Raw genomic sequence first — 20,613 nt, 5'->3', positions numbered from 1 at the left:
AGACCCGGCTCAGTTGTCACGTCTTCTGGGAAGCATTCCCAGAAACAACCCCTGCCTCTGTGTGAGGTGTTCCATGCCTCTTCACTGGCGGACCCTGGGTGTCCCTGTGTCTTAACACTTAACAGAGTGCATTTGTGATTCTTTGGTCTATTTCCTGTACTATTCATGGACCCTGGAGGACAGTGACTCTGTTCCCTTTATGTCTGTCCTGCCAGTGCTTGACAGACGTTCATCTACACAAAAGAAAAGATACCATTCATTGTTTTGCTGTGGATAATGGTGAAGCTGCATGCAGAAATAAGGGGAAATAGTTTACATATATTTGAGAAAAATATTTGTAGTTCTTTTGTGAATTTCTTTATATTTCTGTTCTGATGTGAACATGATTTTGATGAAATGATTCTCTCCTTCCTCTTTCCCTCCCTCCCCTCTCTGCCTTCCTTCCTCTCACTCTCTCCCTCTTCCCCCCCCCACCCTTTCCCCTCCCCCTGCCCTTTACTGATTTGGAAAGGTCTTGGCAGTTATTCACTTGGAATAAATTGAACGATTGAAGTCCTACAAAACAAACAGAGGATAATTAGTGATTTTAAAGTGTGTTAACCCACAAAGATTATTTTCTTTCCATGACCATTTGGCAAGATGATTCTCTGGGCCTGTGTAATTATGGATGAATGGCACTGAAATGCTTGAACAATAATTTGTAGGAAATACAATTATGAGTAGAAGTCATTAGTGGGAGTAAATGAGCAGTTTGTTGGTTAACAGGTCAAAGTTGAAAGCCCAAAGAGGTTAAACATTGTATTAAATTATGAGTCAAGAGCATAATCTTTTTCTTGTAAGCATATGCATAAATTACTGAGCTTTTTAAACTGTATTTTTACATGGTTTTTCTTTTCTTTTTTTTTTTTTTTTGATTTGTGGTACAGAAAGGAAGGGAGACACCTGAGCTGGGTTTCTGAAGAGTTCTGTGAAATGACTCACATTTGAAATGTGTACGATGCTGTTTTCATCAGAGAAGTCGGTCGATCCACCTTGTATGGCTTTTAAATAGTATTTATAAAGTAAAGGATATAATGTTTTGAGTATCAAAGCTAATTGGGCACAGTTAATATACACTTACTTCCAGAGGCTAGAATTCCATTAGGTGTCCAGTTCTTTGGTTCTGGATTCAGAAGAGCCAGTTTCAGAACTTGCCGCTGACATCTCCTACTGTGTGATTTTGTCCTGGAAGCGTTATTTTAGCCTCCTAATCTACACAATCTGTTAAGGGGAAAACAAAACAAAGCAAAACCCAGAAAACCAACAGTTCTTACTTCAGAGTAACACTACTTAGCATAGGTTGGATTTATTCTAAATTCTCAATAATGTTTGTGTTGTTTTTCAGCTTTTTACATGCTGGATATCATATGCTCATTTAGCCATATATCTGATGAAGGTTTGTAAGTGATTGTCCATATGGCAATAGTCAGAATAATTTAAATCCCTATGAGTTGAATGCTAATCATGAACCCAGTTGAATGCTGTGTTAGAAATTGTGACATTTGTAAAGGAGACATGAGGCAGTGGCCCTGCATTCAAGGTGGAGCAAGAGACATATGTACTGTAATAATTACAGAATAACTTAGTATGAAATATATGGTGCTGAGTATAGGTTACATCACTCAAGTCTCCCCAGGCCTCCCTGAATACTCTCAGCCTGTGGACATTTCAACAGCGATAACAAAAGTGTTCCTGCTCACCTCCCCCGACTCTCACAGATCCTCCAGCCCTTACCAACATCCCTGCCTGCTTGTTATAGGTGTTCTCATGACAATTTCATCAGTTAGTCTATTTTCCTCTTATTTTGGTTTTCTTGGTCATTGTGCTCCCTTCAGGAAGGAAGCTGGGGGCTGCCCTGCTGCCCTTGCTTCGGGTACCTGCCATGAAAATACTGAACACAGGGTGCCAAGGGTGCAGACTTTCATTGCTGCCCAGGTGGTCCAACCCTCCGGAGGGTTGTGCTCCATGATGGAACCAAAGGCAACCACTGTTGCCACTTGGGGTCCCACCTGACCATCTGGGTGCCAAAACTTTGGGGTGCTTGCTTCTCCATGTTTCCATCATGATTTCTCTCCTTCAGTACATATTTATTGAACACTTATTATATACAAGACACTGTGGTATGCATTGGTACTATGATGGTGGGCAAGTATAGGTATAACTTCTGCTGCCATGTTTAATGGGGAGATGGAGAATGACAGTAATAGAGGTCCAACCACATGTGTTAAGTGCTAGAAAGGAGAGGGGGACAGTGATATGACAGATTATAAGTCAGGGTTTGACCTAGTTTGGAGGTCTCAGAGGTTTTTGTGAAGGACCAAGTTGAACATCATTCTGAAGAATGAGGCAGAGTGAGTTGATGAAGGAATCCCAGGCAGAGGAGCATCAGGTACCAAATCCATCTGGAGAGTTCCTTCAGGTTCTTTCCTCAGGTTCAGTCATGGGTCCATGAGAGGGAGCCCATGTCTGAGACAGACCCTGTACCACCTCTGTCATCCTTTCCTATCTGTTCCTTTGTGGAAACTTCTTCTCCCATGCAAAGCAACTCAGTCAAATGGCCCACAATCCAGCCAGACATGTGGCGTGCCTAGTCCCAGACGTACACTGACCTTCTACTCAATAAGAACCCCCTTATCACTGTGGCGTCTATAGGAGGCAGTGGACATCAGCATGGGCTGAAGTGCTCCCTGACATCCAACAGAAGAGGTGAGGCTTGAGCTGTTTTTAGGAGAGCAGATGAGGGGAAGAAAACTGGGCACTGGTGGAAGGGATAGAACAGGCAAAGGAGTAGTGGTAGGAATGATCCTGTTAAATGAGAAGAAGTACAGTAAGTAAAGAGGCTTCCTGGAATGGAGAGTTTATTCAGGAGTCAGAGACCATACAGTGGAGTCTGATTAAGGAGGCTCTTGAAAGGCAAGAAGGGAATTTGTGCCTTTGTTACTGAATACTGTAAGCAGATACTGCAGGTTAATGAACAAAGAAGGGATGTAATTAAAAAAGAACAATGCATACTGGTTAGAAGAATAAAAGCTGTTTGCAGAGGGTCTAGCTCAGGTGATTATTAAATTTATTTTGACATTCTCCAGTTTGACATGATGGTAACTCATCCAAATATCCATATCTGCTATGTAGCTGCAAATATGAGGCTGGCACTCATCAGACACTCAGGTTGATGTTTTAGTCAGACATGTAGAGGTGTGTTGTTTTTGCAATGAGGGCGAATAAATTATGAGATAATTTTACTGCTTTCTAGAGGCTCTGTCAACATTTGAAAGGCCTTAAGTTTATGTTAATAGTTAAAAATTCACTTCAAAGATCCTCTGTGATTTTTTTCCACTCATTCTGACTTGACTATTATTTATAAGAATGATTAGCTAAAAAATATCTTTGTTGTGCCTGTTCTTGGTTCTGCCACATGTAGCTGCTTGTTGATAGGTGCACAGCAGGTGTTTGTTGAGTATTGACTGAGTATTATGAACCATTGATCACAGCGTTTAATAGAATTTTGTCCTCGACAGACATTTTCTATGCATATTAAAGATTTTTCTGTGCAGACATTCAAGAACAGATCATAGAAATTCACATATATATGCATATACATCAAAATAGACTTTATTTCATTTATTGTTCCCAAAGGTTAAAACATACAAACCAGGAAAAAAAATTAAAATTATTTTCTTTTTGGGATGATTTATGTCTTAATTTTCACCTGCTCTATAATTAGAAATTTTGAACTCTGGGAATTTTTTTTAAGATAAAATTATTGCCCAAGTAAACTTCGGAAATTACATCATTAACCCAGAGACCTTCCTAAGCCGAGAACAACATTACTGGTACAATGCCCCCGCCACCCAACATAGACAAATAAATAAAGAGGGAAGTTTAAAATAATTTGAAAATGATTTATTGTTGCCCACCTCTGTAGTTAGAGATTCAAATATTATTACTTTAGTGCAACAAGGGAGGACAGGAAGTTGCTGTGGGCTAGAGGTAAATTATGATCTATTGCGAAGGAGGAAGGAAATGTCCTGAGGAAAGGAGGAGATGGGAGTAAGCCTTGTGTTTTCTGAGGTATTGCTTCAGGTAATGGCTGGAAAAACATCTTTGCCTTGACCCTTGCTGGAAAAGGCCAAAGTGAACTACGAGACTGGTTAAGGAGCAGCATACTGGTTTGGGGAGGATCAGACGGCTGCACTGAAGCCTAAAACAAACCAAGGTATCTAGAGTCACACGTTCTCCCTTGTTCAGCTTTGCTGAGCCATCCTGTCCTGGATACACCTTGTCTTACAGTATAAGGGGATCACTTAATACCCTAAGACTTAGGACAACCATTCTGAGGGTAATTTTGACTCTTAACTCTACTATTACTATTTGTACAGTGAGTTGAAGTCTTCAGTTTAGAAATACATGGTGAACTTCTATCTTGGAGAGTCTACTTGGAAGAAGAAAGAGGTGACAAATTTCATCCTCAAAACAGTGTGATGCAAGGAACGAAGAGAGAAGACTAAAATATATTGAGGGTCTGTTATATGGCAAGGTCCACGCTAGTTATTTCACAGATATTTTCTCATTGAATCGTCCTAAATCCCCAGGAGGGAAGGCTTTGCTGCTTCTGCTTTGTAACTGAGGAAACTGAGACCCACCTTTAAGTATATCACCCAAAGAAACATAGTTAAGACTATGGCAAGACTGTGATGCAACTGTAAAGTTAGTCTGACTCCAATTCCTGTGTTTTTCACCCCATATCATTATCTATCCTGGATTACTTTTATTGTCCCTGTGTGACAGACAAAAAAACCCAATATCCAAAAAAGTGAAGACACTGGTGCCTATTGAGCCTGAAGCTTGCTTTCCCAGATTCTTCTTTCACAGGATATTTTTGGCTGAGTAACATCACGTTCATAATAAGTTTTAAAAATGTCTAAAGGCAACTTTCCCTCGGATTTGCTTTAGGTTCACTCCCAGAAGTAGTGATCACCCATCTTCGAGCAGCTGCCTATGCCCGTGACACAGTGTTGGCTCTGGAAGATGCTGTGGACTGGCACGCGGGGGATGAAGTCATTGTCATCAGTGGGATGGGTGCAGAAGGTGCCAAGCCCTTGGAAGAGATTGTCATTGTGGAGACTGCTCAGAATACAGACCTCCATCTGAGGTCACCCTTGAGGTACTGCATGTCACCTTGGCTCCTTTTAGATGGAAGAAGATGAGGTCTTCACTGTGTTGGTGTCTGACATTTGTTTGTCTTTCGATAATGCATTTTTACATTAAATAATAGTAGACATTTTGACAAGAAGATTACAAAGCATGAAACATTTGGAAGATTAAGACTTCTTAAATAAGTTTCTCTGGTAAGACTCTAGAACTTTCATCTTGCAGTAGATGGTCAGTGCAATAGTCAGCATAGTTCCTAATTTTCACATACTTGTGATGATAGTTCACTCTTCTTTATCTGAGTTTTCTAAAGAAATAGAGCCCCAGATGGAGAATTAGGCTAATTTAGTGGCTTACTGTTCCTATTAAGATTTGGAGTGATACTGGTCAGAATGGCCATCATCAAAAAGTCTACACACAGTAAATGCTGGAGAGGGTGTGCAGAAAAGGGAACCCTCTTGCACTGTTGGTGGGAATGTAAATTGATACAGCCACTATGGAGAACAGTATGGAGGTTCCTTAAAAAACTAAAAATAGAACTACCGTATAACCCAGCAATCCCACTACTGGGCATATACCCAGAGAAAACCATAATTCAAAAAAAGTCATATACCACAATGTTCATTGCAGCTCTATTTACAATAGCCAGGACATGGAAGCAACCTAAGTGTCCATCAACAGATGAATGGATGAAGAAGATGTGGCACATATATACAATGGAATATTACTCAGCCATAAAAAGAAAGGAAATTGAATTATTTGTAGTGAGGTGGATGGACCTAGAGTCTGTCATGCAGAGCGAAGTAAGTCAGAAAGAGAAAAACAAATACTGTATGCTAACATGTATATATGGAATCTAAAAAAAAAAAGATGATGAACCTGGGGGCAGGACAGGAACAAAGACGCAGACGTAGAGAATGGACTTGAGGACACAGGGAAGGGGAAGGGTAAGCTGGGACAAAGTGAGGGAGTAGCACTGACATATATACACTACCAAATGTAAAATAGATAGCTAGTGGGAAGCAGCTGCATAGCACAGGGAGATCAGCTCGGTGCTTTGTGACCACCTAAAGGGGTGGGATAGGGAGGGTGGGAGGGAGACGTAAAAGGGAGGGGACATGGGGATATATGTATACGTATAGCTGATTCACTTTGTTATACAGCAGGAAATAACACACCATTGTAAAGCAGTTAAAGTCCAATAAAAATGTTGAAAAAAATAATGCAACAACAACAACAACAAAGATTTTGGCTGATATCTTCAGATGTGTCATTTTCTTTTTTTTTGTTTCAGATATTCTCACAACTCCATAGAGAACTGGGTGGCTGGAGAGCTCCATGTTTTAAAGGTCATGGTGGTTCTCCTCAGCAGGAGTGTTACCATACAGGGAAATCTCACTGATGAGAGGGTGCAGCTCCTTGCTTCATGCCAGAGGGCCAATGCTTCAGAAGGTAGAGAAGCATTTTGCTGGGAAGTCCAGTGGGTGAAAAAGAATGTTCTTACTGTCCAATGATAAGTGGTATGGTTGACTTCTTTCAAGTGCATGTTCCTAATATTCTGTAGTTTTCACAATGCTCTTGATAAGTCATCATTTCCCCTCCTGCCTTCAACCCCCTTGTGAAAGAGATAGACAAAAGTATCTGCTTGAGAAAGTAATTATTTTTCTGGGGGAAAGTATTTCTGTTAAATAATGAAATCTGGAGAGTTGAATTAAATTTCCAGGTTAGAGGTTATAATGAAGACTTGACACTGATTCCAGGCCTCTTCTAAAATTCTCAGGAAAACTGATTAACGCCAGAGTCAGGGATACAGGCAGCACATTCTTATGGGCTAGACCTGTAAGGCTCTTCCCTCCCTCCACCACCCCCACTTTTAGAGTTTGTTTTCTGAGTGAAATTACCACATACTTTAAGTAAGTGGTTGAAAAAGTCAATTTATCTTCTAGAAGAATAACAGGCACTGAATCACACTGATGTACCTATTAAACATCTATTTCAGGGATGGTTAGTTTAGTAGGTTATGTTTTGGTTTCCCAGGCTGTGGATTATGAGGCTTTCACATGTTGTGAAGACATCATTTGTCAACTTTGGTCCAGGATGGTGTGGGTGTCAAGGATGACTCCCAGGCATGAGCTCTGGATGGATGAGGAGGCTATTTATTGAGATGGGAAGAGGAACAGGTTTTGGGAGTGGGAGGGTGGAGATCATGAGTTTAATTTTGTACATGTCAGGGCTGAGATGCCAGGCCAGCATGTGAGTAGAGATGTCTGGTAGTGTCTGGAGCCTGGAAGAAATGTCGAGGCTGGAGTTAAAGATTTGAGTCATGCCTATGTATAGATGCCTGTGGGTGTAATGTTGGGATGTGGTTGGGTAAGAGGGACCTTGATCCCACTCCCCACCCCTCTAGTCATCTAGCTCATAAATGTGTCATTCTGAAAAAAAGGTTTGCATCCAATGGGTTAGAATCCAGTGACTGCCAACTTTAACAATTCTGCTGAATTGGGACCCGCAGTCTATTCAAACTCTCTTGGTAATTCTCATACAGGTATTCTCAGATCATATTGTACAGATCATGGCATTTGATCATGCTGCAAGAGAGACCATGCTTCTAGGTTTACACCAGTATAAATCTGTTGTCTCCTAATGGAAAAAAAAACCCTAGTTACACCACAACTTTTGAACATTACTAAACAATTCTAAAAATAAAACAAAATTCAAAGACCCTTATTAAAAAAATAATATGTCACTCACCTCTTCTTTGTGTGGGGCTCAAGAATGGGAACAATGTAGCCAAATACAATAACAAGAGGCCTGGACACTGGAAAACATTATGGATCAATGTCATATATAATCAAAATTGTGACAAAGTGTACAAATATAAAACACCTCTTTATTCACCTCATATATTCATCCTTTGGGTGCTGGCAAATGACTGTTGAATGGTCCATCATTTTGTATTAGTGACATTTCTTCTTTGGTTTATTAACCTGGATAATAAAGAGTTAATTCAGGAGATGATTTCTTCTCCATCCTGAGGTCAGTCCACACCACCAAATGCCATGTGTCAACACAAAGCGTCTGGACCCTGAGGTCACAACACTTTGGTAGTTTTGTGTGGTACTATGTTCATGCTGTTTGCTGTTCTCACTAGGGGCTCTGCTGGGAAGGAGGCCCTGGTGTGGGGGGCTGCTCAGTCACTCCTCTGGAGCCCTCTGCCATTTCTTCAGTGGCATGATTGCTGTGCCTCCAAACCATAAAGCGGCAAAATATCGGGAAAGCCCCACTGGACATCTCAAGACTAAAAAGAGCTGTGGTTACATTCAGCGCTCACATCTCTTCCCTACAATTATCCACCACGAGAGGGTCATTTGATTGCACACTCCCTCCGGGGGATCTTTTGGATTGAAATAAGCATCTATTTAGGTTGGGTTTGTGGGTTCTAGTCATCCTCTTTGTGACAGTAATTAAGGTGATTGATTTGGGGGCTTCTGGAAATAATAGAGTGAAGGCAACATCATGTCCTGGTTATTGGATGTTCTAATTAATAATCCAAAGAGGAGAATCAAAGGAAAAGGGAAGTAAGATTATTAAACGAAATGAACAATCGTGGTTTGCCCTTTGTGCCAACAGTGCCTTTCGTACTGGGAGATTTGTCCCGAAGCATATTGTACATACTTCTGCTCCCCTTGACTTCGTTCTGTGTTTCAGGTGATTTGCAGAACTGTTTGTATTTCAAGAGTGAGAAGATGCTGGGATCCAGGGATCTGGGGGCCAGAGTCATCATTCAGTCTTTTCCGAAGGAGCCCAGCTGGGTCCAGTTGAAGGGAGTGCAGTTCCGGGACTTGGGGCAAGCCTTCTGTAAGCATGTGAGCTCACTGACTCTGGTGGGAGCTCTGAGAGGTAAGGAGGCCCAGGCATAATGTCTCATTTTTCTTTCCTCTTCCATATTCTAGGCTCTCCATGCAGGGGGTCCTGGTAGGTGGTATGTGGGGACATGGGGGGATCAGAGATGGATAACTATACCCTAGATCTGTGGTTCTCAAACTTTAACATGCCTAAAAAGTCACTTGGGGAGCTTATTAAAATTCTCACTTAGAGACCCTGCTGAGACAAACTCTGATATAAAGTGGGCCTAGAGATCTGAGTTTTTTTGTTTTTTTTTTTCTGCGGTACGCGGGCCTCTCGCTGTTGTGGCCTCTCCCGTTGTGGAGCACAGGCTCCGGACGCGCAGACTCAGCGGCCATGGCTCACGGGCCCAGCTGCTCCGCGGCACGCGGGATCTTCCCAGAACAGGGCACGAACCCGCCACGCCCCCTGCATCGGCAGGCGGACTCTCAACCACTGCGCCACCAGGGAAGCCCCCGAGATCTGAATTTTTAACAAACCTTCTGATTCTGGAACAAGTAGTCTAAGGAGTACCCTTTGAGAAATGTCACTATAGGTACAACAGATGTGGAGGGAACCACACAAATCCGTGTTTTGAATCCTGCCACTACGATTTACTGGCTTTGTGACTGCCGGCAGATTGACATTGAATAGTGTAAATCATCAATCAAGGCTAGCGGAAAGCACTTCATGAAGATGTCCCAACGCAGAGGAATCTCCTGCTGGGAAAATGGGAGAGAATGGCTGAGAACCAGGCACTCTTCCAGGGGATATAGAGCGGGCAGAGTGTGCAGATCTTTGCCAGACCTGAAGAGATAGGAAGGAAGTAGGAGACATCCAAGGCAGGTGGGAACAAGTCGGTAAAAAATGTCAGAATCAGAAAAGAAGAATATGACCAGATGTACTGATAAAGGCTCTGAGATCAAAGTTGGAGGGATGTGGGAGCATCCAGGGCAAAATGCCAATGCCAGAATCTGATATACAGAGATGAGAGACTTGGGTACAGATGCTGAGTGATGAGGACAGCAGCTCTGTTTCACAGTTATGCTCCCCAGACCTCAGCACCTCAACACCCACATATGCAAGCTTTGCCTTCCTTGATAGGGTGGTGCTCTGGGGGTTGATGCCTGGCAAAGCACATCAGGGCATATTGGAGGTTCAGGTGGGCCTTGAGAGGTGCCAGGATTTCAACAGGTAATGACAAAGTAATCCTTGAGGTCACTGAAAGCAAGATCCTGGCTAGCCAGCTGCAGCATTTTTTTTTCTTATTTTAAATCATCTGCATGCCAAGAATGTCTATTTATCCTAATTTTCCAGATCTCTTCCACCTTATTTATTTCTTTTTACGCCCCTATAGGAGGATGGTCCCTCACATGGCTCTTTCCCTAGTACATCAGGACCATCAGTATCTTTGTGTCCTTCTCTCTGTTTCTTCTCATGGTGCTTATGAGGCTGAGGAATATTTGATGTGGGCCAGTTCCAGTAGAAGTGAGGGGAGTAGTCACATATCAGTTATCAATGAACATAATCAACCCCTCCATCAAAAATTCACTTAATCTGCCTCCTCAACCTCTGCTTCAGAGTACCTGCACTTTTATTTATTTATATACATTAAGTTTTATTTGAAAAAGGGGTCGGTGCTTAACAAAAGTTTGAAATCCACTAAATTAATACATTATCTCCTGTAGGTCTCTGTTAAAATGCAAATGTGTTTCGTGGGAGGGGGAAACCCATTAACGCAGAGGTTAGAAACTTCTGGCATGCTTGCCAAAGAATCCTTTATTGGTTCATGCCCTACAGACTCCCATGACCTGTATGGCCAACTGTCCCCAGTTACTGGAGTTGGAGAGTGTTGGAATCTTTGTATGCAAGCTGCTTTTAAAGGTTTACCGAGCCCTGACCTCCACCCACAATAGATAGCTCTGTAAACACATTAGTACTTCCTGGTTGTTCAGATGGGCAGGCGTAGTCTGATGGAGTGACATTATGGTGGAGGTCTGGAGTCGGGAAAAGTCTACAGCAGGCAGTGTTTCCTACGTGAGTGGGTATGGATGGGTTAACTCATTGGTGACTGATGTGAGGGCATCTGGTACTGGGGGAGCTGAGGTCGAGAGGAATCTACAGGCTCTGTGTCTAGGGGACATCATAGTTGAGAATTTTCTTGAGAGTCCCAATTTAAAAGTCAAATTATTACATAATCCAAAGTCATTTTTCCAATACTTCAGACATTTGGTATTGATATAATCTCTCTCACTCCCTGGAAATAATACAAAACTCCTTTTTGAGGATTTATAATTTTACTATCCAAGTAATACATTTTTATTATTTTAATGTGAGTTTCCGCCATCAGACTCAAGATACACAAGTTCAGAATTTACTTAGTTTTATTCATCTTTATGTCTCCGGCACAAGGCACAATTCCTGAAATATATAGTTGATACTCAGTAAATATTTATTCATTGATTGATTCAGTCCACATACATGATTTATGATTTGGGGATCATAAAATATGCCATGGAGCCAGTGTAATGGTTTTCCTAAAATGTCAATGTCTCTTAATATGGTAGAGGGTATTTCCCCTTCAGTTTCACAAACGACCGTATTCAATGGTGGTTATATTCAATAACTTTGCTATATACCTGAAACATTGTAAATCAACTATATTTCAATTAAAAAATTACTTCATAGCTCAGGAAATAATGACTACCTCTCCTCATGCCAGAGGCAGTTTTCAGAGATCAGTGTTGGTCCATAAGCAGTGCTCTTCACATCGTCCTTAACATCTTTTGAGCTGCTGTCCACTGTATTGTGATTAGAGTAGATACCAAAGATGACGGCCAGTTGGAAATCTTGACGGCCACGCATTCCTCTGTGGTTTGGCTATACTGTCTCTTTCTCAGGTGGTTTTCTTTACTAACACGTGGTCCTTGGATTCCACCCTGCTTATCTTTGGTATCTTTGAGGTACCTTGGTCTGTGCTGCCCATTTTCTTGATTTGATTTATGCTGCCAACTCCTTATTTCTTGAGTTTTATATATTGTTTGGGAGAATGTTCTTAGTTATATTCTAGCTTGCTTTGGAGATGATTGACAGAATGTGAGGAGCCTTCGAGATTCCCATCTAATTTTTACCTTCCTCTTTGCTCTTCAGGTTCCTACATGCAGGGCTGTACTGTGTGGCGATCTTTCAGCAGAGGCCTCAGCCTGTCCAGGACCTTGGGCCTGAAGGTGGACAGTAACGTGTTCTATGATATTTTAGGCCACACACTGCTGGTGGGTAAGTGAAACAAGCTTGTTTAATTTTGGCATTCTGGTGGAGGACACATCATTTTCTAAAAGGAATCATCCCCAAATTTAAATTTCCAATTTGTAAAAACTTTAGCCTCTGGTCATTAGAAATAGGCTGTAGTTAAAAATTCTAATTTTAAATTTAGTCATTACTGATTGGCTAACTAAGCTTTACCAATAGGAAACTGATTTTTATTTTTTATTTATTTTTATTTTTAAAATTTTATTGAAGTATAGTCGATTTACAACATTGTGTTAATTTCTTCTGTACAGCAATGACTCAGTTATACATATATATATATATATATATATTCTTTTTCATATTCTTTTCCATTATGGTTTGCCACAGGATATTGATATAGTTCCCTGTGCTGTACAGTAGGACCTTGTTGTTTATCCATCCTATATGTAATAATTTGCATCTGCTAATCCCAAACTCCCAATCCTTCCTTCCTCCACCCCTTCCTTGGCAACCACAAGTCTGTTCTCTGTCTCTGAGTCTGTTTCTGAGGAAACTGATTTTTAAAGATGGCATTTCAGTTCAGGTTAATAAATATATAATGGGAGATTTTAAAATTTATTGTCAGTAATTTTAACAATAATTCAAAGTCACATAGATAGGTTTTTGTGCAGTCTCATGGAGTGTCAAACCTGGATGTTGAACAAGGAGTTAAAAATGTTGAATTCTGTTCTTTGTTGCTCTTGTGGCTTGCTGAAGAAGCCCATGTTTCAAGAATCTTCCAAATGGTCACTTGTATCCACTTTTGTTTCCTAAAGTTCATTCCCCTTGCGATGCCTAAAATTATCCTTAACAATCTCAGATTGCATCATGTCACTCCTCTCCTTAAAGCCCTTTAAAAACTGCTTATTTCTCTTAAAATACAATCCAAAATCCTTACTCTGGCTTAGAAGACTCCCTTAGTGATTTTGCCTTTATTAACCTTGGTACACTTATCCTGCTATTGTCCTCTCCTTGTGTACTCTAACTGCACGGACCTATTTTATTTTAATTCTTTCCAAAGACCATGCTTTCTCCTGCATCAGGGCCTTTGCACGGCTCTTTCCTTCTGCTCATACAACTCACTCTCCTCCTGTAAGAGTGTCTCCCCCACACTCCCAAGGCAAGTGCGTCTGTCTGAGCTCTTTTACCAACAATCATTACTTATTGATTTAAAAATTATATATCACGTTTCTGATCATGTGTTTTACCGCCAGATTTCATGTGAACATTGTCCCCTTCACACTTAGCACCTTAACTGTGCATTTGGAGTTATATTTGTTGAAAGAAGTGAATGTATTAATGAACAATGGGTCTTTGGTTATATCGGAATAAAAAAGCAAATCAGAGGTTTTCACAGAAAGTAAAACTCTAACTGTACTTGTTAGATAGTGTTTTCTATTTAACTAAATTCTGTGATATCATCAGTGAGAAAATGTGTATGTTTCATTTAGGAATGATCTGTTAAGATAAACGCTAGAAAGGTTCTAACCCTGAGAGGGAAACTGTTTAGTGGGAAATTATGGATCATGTAAACTAACTGAAGCTCAAAAAGGCAAAGAGCTAAGGACAATAGAAGCCATCAGGTGAAGGAAAATCTTTTGATTGGAAAAGGACAGCTACAGGGCAGTCAGACTAACACATGGAGGACTGACTTTGCTTATTCTTACTTCTGTGGTTGTAAGGGAAAAGTTTTTTGAAACCTGGAGCAGAAATTCAGGGAGGTACCCTAACAATATTATTTTAGGGGGAAACAATTATATTGAATAGACATTAACTAGGCAAGGAAGGAAAGCTGCAGGAGGAATTTGGCCTTGAGTGCTTGGATATTGTGAATTGGAGGCTCTTGACATCTACTGCATTACAGGTGATGGAATTAGAATATCTGTCAGTGCATTTTAGATAATGTACTCAATCCATGCAAGATGAGTTTGCAAACTCAGACTCATGAAGTGACATGGGAAGCCCAGACACCTAAAGACCTAGAAGAAAGGGGGTCTGTGGGGTTGCTCTGTGTGGATACCACGTAAGTGGCTGATCTCTGTGTAGCATGGCCCGTGCTCTTTTATTCTCTTCTATTACAAACCTCTGGTTTGACTGTGAGGGTCTCAGGTCTTGTCCAGCCTGTTCCTCCAGGACATTCCTGCTCTTCCAGGGGAATAGAAGGACATGCAGATGGCTGGTGGCCAATTCAAATAGCTAAGGATGGGGCTGGACCTGACACAGGGGTGTGTGACATTTAACTACGAAGACAGTCAGACTCTTCCTAAGAAGTAAAATTGTAGATCTATCTCTTTGTTATTATTTTTTTTAATTTAAAATGAGCTTCTGATTCATGATACTCTAGAACTAAAAAGTTCACGTAACCTGAATCTGTTTATCTGGTTCATAGATAAAAACACAACACAAAATCAAAACAAGCCACACCAAGAAAAAGAAATAGTATATCAGCATCTCTCATTTTCCTGGGTGGCATGAAACGTGCTGAGCTAACATGATCTTTTGTTCTCAGGTACATCCCCCGAGATAAGGTATATCCCTTGGGAGGTTATTCCTGGAAGAGAAAATGGTAAATATGTAAATTGGTTTTAAAACTGTTACCATCCATTTAAGTCCCATACATTTTATAGACAAGCCTGCTGGCAGTATGTTAGATATCTTAAATTTGTTGAACACACTAGATGTTTATATATATACATATACATATATGCATGATGAGAACTATAACGTGTATTAGTAGAAAAAGAACGTTGAGTTGAGTACATTTTAATTATGTTGGCGAATCCCCTTTTCTTAAATTAGACTGGTCAGAACAGGGGAATATAATAAGAAACAATGTGATCATCAGTGTTTCTGGCACTGAGGGACTTTCCAGTACTGAAATGACGACACCCTCTGGTATCTACATCCGCGATCCCACCAATGTTGTAGAGGTAAGATCTTCAGCTCCCAGGACGGTCAGAAATGAGAGGCATAGCATAGCATGGGGAGATCAGCTCGGTGCTTTGTGACCACCTAGAGGGGTGGGATAGGGAAGGTGGGAGGGAGGGAGACGCGAGGGGGAAGGGATATGGGAACATATGTGTGTGTATGACTGATTCACTTTGTTATGAAACAGAAACTAGCACACCATTGTAAAGCAATTGTACTCCAATAAAGATGTAAAAAAAAAAAAAAGAAAAAGAAATGAGAGGCATAAAATTCACTCTGGAAGTTATCCAGAGTGGCAGCATCAGTGGTGTAGTATACAGCATCTACTAGCTGCACAATGGTAACAGGAAACTACTTTATGATTTTGGGTTAAACAATGCTTAAGGATAAATGCTCTCACTTCCCTCAGAATTCCCGTGAACACCCTTTAAAGCAATATTTATACAAAGCAAAACAAAGTAGATATTGATTATTTTCTGGTCATTTAGATTAATGCAAACTAAAATATCTTGCTGAGCCATCTGCTGTGGTTGCTGAATTGGGTCCCGATTCCAATAATAATTACTCACTAAATCTTCACTATGTTACTATACTAATGTGGTCATATTGTTGCCCTTTAAGAGTGTTCAAAACTGAGGCCCAGCAGAGTCACGAGGTGTGTGAGATCACATCACATTCCACAATGAATGAATTATATTTGACCCTTGAACAACATGGGTTTGAACTGCATGGGTCCACTTACACTCGGATTTCTTTCAATAGTAAATATTACACTACCACACTATCCACAGTTAGCTGAATCCTTGGATGTGGAACCATGGACACCGAGGGATCATATATATAGAAGGTGGACTATAAATTATATGTGGATTTTTGACTGCGTAGAGGGTTGGCACTCCCAACCCCTGCATTGTTCAAGGGTCAGCTATACACTCTGATGGCCTTGGTTTTTTATCCCATTATTTAATACAACTTAACATTACTTCTTCTTGGTAAATTTCTCTCTAAACACTTTAAGAAATTAATTTTTCTGGTAGTTTAACCATAGACCCGTGAATGAGGAATTGCATCAGAGTAGTGGGAAGGCCATTTAGTTTCCCCTTTTCCAATAATTTTGTCCCATGGACCATCTATGAAAGGGTTAAGGGTCTCAGTCTTCAGGACTGGGCTCCGCATACCTCCTGTGTCATGACAGTTATGCCAAGTTTCTGAGGACCGGAGAGAAGGAACGTCTCCCTCTCTGATCATCTGTTTTTAATTACCCCCAGCTGAATAACCCCTAATAAAAGTCATGGCTATCTCCTCAACCCTCCACCAGACTCTTAATTACCTTTATTCCAAGCACAGTGCTTGCACACTATTTTCGGTGCCTAATGGGGGCAGCTAATGTGCCAGTGAGGACAGGAGGCAGCAGTGCCTGGATTGAAGGAAACCAACCTGTAGACGCAGAACAATGAGAGTGACGTTTAACTTGTTGGTGACCACAGGGCTTGCTGCACAATTATGCCAGCAAGCTTTGGGGACTAAAGAGTTATGTTTTTGCCTAGTTTCTTGGGTAACATAATCTTGACTACTCTGAAGTAGTAGACCCTCAGGGTTGCCCAGGTCATTTTCCTTCAGGAGGCTGGAATGTATCTAAATCCCACATTGAGTGTCAGAGGTGCTGCCTGGCTTTGCTTCACTGGGTAGCTCATTGCCTCCTGGGTGGGTGTTCTGGCCACTACTTGACTAGTAAGAAATGAGCTGACGAGCAGTTACCACAGAGAACAGTATGTAGGCTCCTTAAAAAACCAAAAATAGAGTTACCATATGACCCAGCAATCCCACTCCTGGGCGTATATCTAGTTTAAAAAGATATGTACGCCCCAGTGTTCATAGCAGCACTATTTGCAATGCTTCCAAGACATGGAAGCGACCTAAGTGTCTATCAACAGATGAATGGATAAACAAGATGTGGTATATATATATATATAATGGAATATTACTCAGCCATAAAAAGAATGAAACAATACCATTTGCAGCAACATGGATGGACCTAGAGATTATCATACTAAGGTGAAGTAAGTCAGAGAAAGAGACAAATACCATATGATATCACTTATATGTGGAATCTAAAAAAAATGATACAGAAGAGCTTACTTACAAAACAGAAACAGACTCACAAACAGAAAACAAGCTTATGGTTACCAAGGGGTAAAGGGGGGAGCAGGGTAAATTAGGAGTTTGGGATTAACAGATACCAGCTACTAATATATAAAGTGGATAAACAGCAAGGGCCTACTGTATAGCACAGAGAACTGTATTCAGTATCTTGCAATAACCTATAATGGAAAAGAATCTGAAAAAAAAAATATATATATACGTATATATATATACACATACATATATATATATGTATATATAACTGAATCAGTTTGCTGTATACCTGAAACTAACACAAAACAAACAAGCAAAACAAAACAAAAAAAATGAGCTGGCTATATAGGTGCAGTGAACAAGAGAGCCACCTACAAACTTATAGGTCACTTGAGTCTTTGCAGACTGACCTGCAGAACAGTGCCTGGAAAGCAATGAAAAATTTGAGCCCAAAACAAATTGTTTTCTGTTAGATGCCTTCCCTTTCCATCCATTTACTTTCTTCCTCTTATATCCACTTTACGAAATTGAAAAATAATACAATGCATGTGTTTGGAGAATGAGATTTTAGTTTAAGCTGGTAATGTAAATTCATTAAGTATATTCATTAGGTAAATTCCTGACATTTTCATCTTCAATGATCTTAAAATTCTGTAGTTCTCTTTTCATTAGCTTATTAACTTTTAGACCTTAGCACAGCATCTGAAATGTAATAGTTGCTCAGTAAAAATTAATGAAATATAATAAATGAATGGCTGTAGGTATAATTCCATAATCAAAGAATAGGGGGGAGAAAAAGGAAAATAAAGAATAGATTCCAAGATCCCGCAATCATTTTGATGACTGACAAGTAAGATGTTTCATCTGTGTCAGCATTTAGATCCTGTGGGATTCACCCCTCAGTGTTAAATTTTGCACAGTCCTCTCCAATTTTGCAGCTGCACCACTGGGGTTCCACTGTGCTGTCTCTTTCATAGTCTATTGTCTGGAGTGTGCCACAACCAAGGACATAGGTGTGGCTGGGAGTATGTGTCAGAACCTAAAAATTAGGAGCTTCTCTTAGTGCCAACGAAGGTCATTTCAGTCAGTGGGCAAACAGTAAGCTAGTGTTTATTAGGTGTGTCCTATGTGGATGATACACAGAGTGCTTTGAAAAATATATTTTAGAAATATATTTTTATCCCAAAGTGATAATGAGACTACAATAACAATGATAAGGGTGGCAGTGGTAGTGGTGAGGGGTGTGTGTGTGTGTGTGTGTGTGTGTGTGTGTGTGTGAAACCTGTCCGCTTCCAGTGTTGTGCTGATGCTCAAGAGAGAGAGATATCCCTTATATTGTGAGGAACTGTCTCATGAGGCATGGCGTTTATGTTCTGCTCTGTGAGTGGTTCAGAGCTGACTGCCCCTTAAGAGGATGGAGCCAAGCATTGCATGTGGTCAGTTTTTGTGACCCCTTTACCCACCTTGCTTTTCAGTTTCCTTGCAGTTTGGCAAAACATTTTTTTAAAGCCACTGTATTACTGTGATTCATTAGGCTCTTTCTTTTTTAAACTTTTAATTTTGAAATAATTTTAGACTCAGAAGTTGCAAAAATAGAGAGTTCCTGTGTGTCCTTCCCCCAGCTTCCCCCAATGGTAACATAACCATAACCATCGCCATAGAGCAATGGCAAAACCTGGAAATGGACATTGGGACAAGACTGTTATGTCAGTGAAAGCCCGTATTTACACTTGAAGGTGACCTAATCCTAGTGGCTGGGCAACCAATCCAGAAAGCCTAAACCCTCTCTCCTACATACAGAAGTTGACCTTAAAATCTCTGGCCTGGCAGGTAGGCAGGAAGAAATGGAGCTGAACCTTAATTAAGTCTGTGCAGTTATTTGTGGTTGTACATTGTTCCTGGAATGCTCAGACACAGAGCCTAGGACCAAATGCTCTGCCCAGTGCATGGAATTTTCCTGGGCTCCCAGGAAGCCATCTTTACAGTTCACTCACCCTCAACCCTGCTTGGTATAAGGGGATTTCAAGTGCGATATTCCTTTTGAGATTTCATAGCCACAAGTGGTCTGCCTGCCTCCCTGCCCAGGCTGCTGCTGAGCCAGGTCCAGGGCAGTTTTTCTGAGAAGCAAAACCTGAGCTTTGTGCCTTCTTGCTAGTGAGGACTCAACATGATATTCCCATCTGAATGTACAAGGAACTTGGAATATTCCTTTGTATACGCCTTACTTAGGCTTTGCCGGGCTTTGCATGCATCACCTTGCAGTGTCCAGAGCACTTCATTTCCAGGCTGTCTCCCCACCGCACTCCAGCATCTGAGTCTCTGACTCCTTTATGGGTGTTTCTTATCTGTCCAGAGGCTTCGTCTTTCCAGGAGACATAACCTAGGTTGACCTCAGGCTGGAAGGTCTTTGCTCTCCATCAGCGAGAGACTGTTCACTCCCAGAGCTCCAGAATATCCCATGTGTCTGTGGGCACTGGACATTTCCCACGACCAGACCCCTGTTTAGAACAGCCAACAGAAACCCCCTGAAGACCAGCCCTTTGAAAACATCCATTTAATTTGAGGGGAATTTGTTCTGGTTTGTGAATCAATTTTGTAAGGAATTCTGTGTTTAAAGGCCGATTTCAGCTCTCTAGCTCTCTCCACTCAATAGCTAATGTATATTTAAGAGCTGCCTGAAGGGTTAACTCATTTTTTTTTTTAGTGACTACAGATGCACACCACAAGGAACTGGCTTACTTGGGCAGTTAATTTCTCTCTGGAATTTCTCTTGCTTGAATGTCCATAATACATTGACTTCCGCAAAGAATTGATTTCCACACAAAATTCCCTGCTTGCCTTAAACCCTTCCCCACAAGCCGCCGGCTGACTGCATACATATGTGGTTTCTGCTCACAAATCGTTTGTAGCATACCCAACTGGAATGCAGAGTAAAAAGGACTGGAAAGTAATGTCGTCTGACTGTTCAAGTGCTTCTTTTAAAAGAAAAGTGAGCCTTATTGGCTAACAGAAGACCGAAGTTGCAATATCCTGCCCAACTCTAAATGCACTTGGAAAGCATTTATATATGACCACCCAGATGCTCCAAAAATACTATTGACACTAGGGAAGATGATTCAACAAATCTGTTCATTCATTCAAAATACATGCTCTCTGAGCACCTGTATGGCCAAGGTGATGAATGAG

At 41.0% G+C, this 20,613-nt stretch overlaps 1 protein-coding gene across 2 annotated transcripts in view; it reads left to right on the top strand.

Moving 5' to 3' along the window:
* The window catches only part of PKHD1 (PKHD1 ciliary IPT domain containing fibrocystin/polyductin), a gene marked incomplete at both ends in the record, with an annotated part of 432,913 nt that overhangs the window by 172,388 nt on the left and 239,912 nt on the right, over positions 1–20,613 (top strand). Inside the window, 6 exons of one of the 2 annotated variants that reach the window (XM_079712826.1) lie at positions 4,993–5,203; positions 6,485–6,642; positions 8,899–9,090; positions 12,226–12,351; positions 14,873–14,929; positions 15,163–15,293. In XM_079712826.1, coding sequence (XP_079568952.1) covers positions 4,993–5,203; positions 6,485–6,642; positions 8,899–9,090; positions 12,226–12,351; positions 14,873–14,929; positions 15,163–15,293 — 875 coding nt within the window. The remainder of the gene's footprint in view (positions 1–4,992; positions 5,204–6,484; positions 6,643–8,898; positions 9,091–12,225; positions 12,352–14,872; positions 14,930–15,162; positions 15,294–20,613) is intronic. The other variant, XM_079712827.1, reaches the window with a different exon arrangement.

The sequence above is a fragment of the Hyperoodon ampullatus genome (genome assembly GCF_949752795.1).
Source record: "Hyperoodon ampullatus genome assembly, chromosome: 10".
NCBI classification, from domain to species: Eukaryota; Metazoa; Chordata; class Mammalia; order Artiodactyla; family Ziphiidae; genus Hyperoodon; species Hyperoodon ampullatus.
This window is presented reverse-complemented; position numbering and strand designations above follow the sequence as displayed.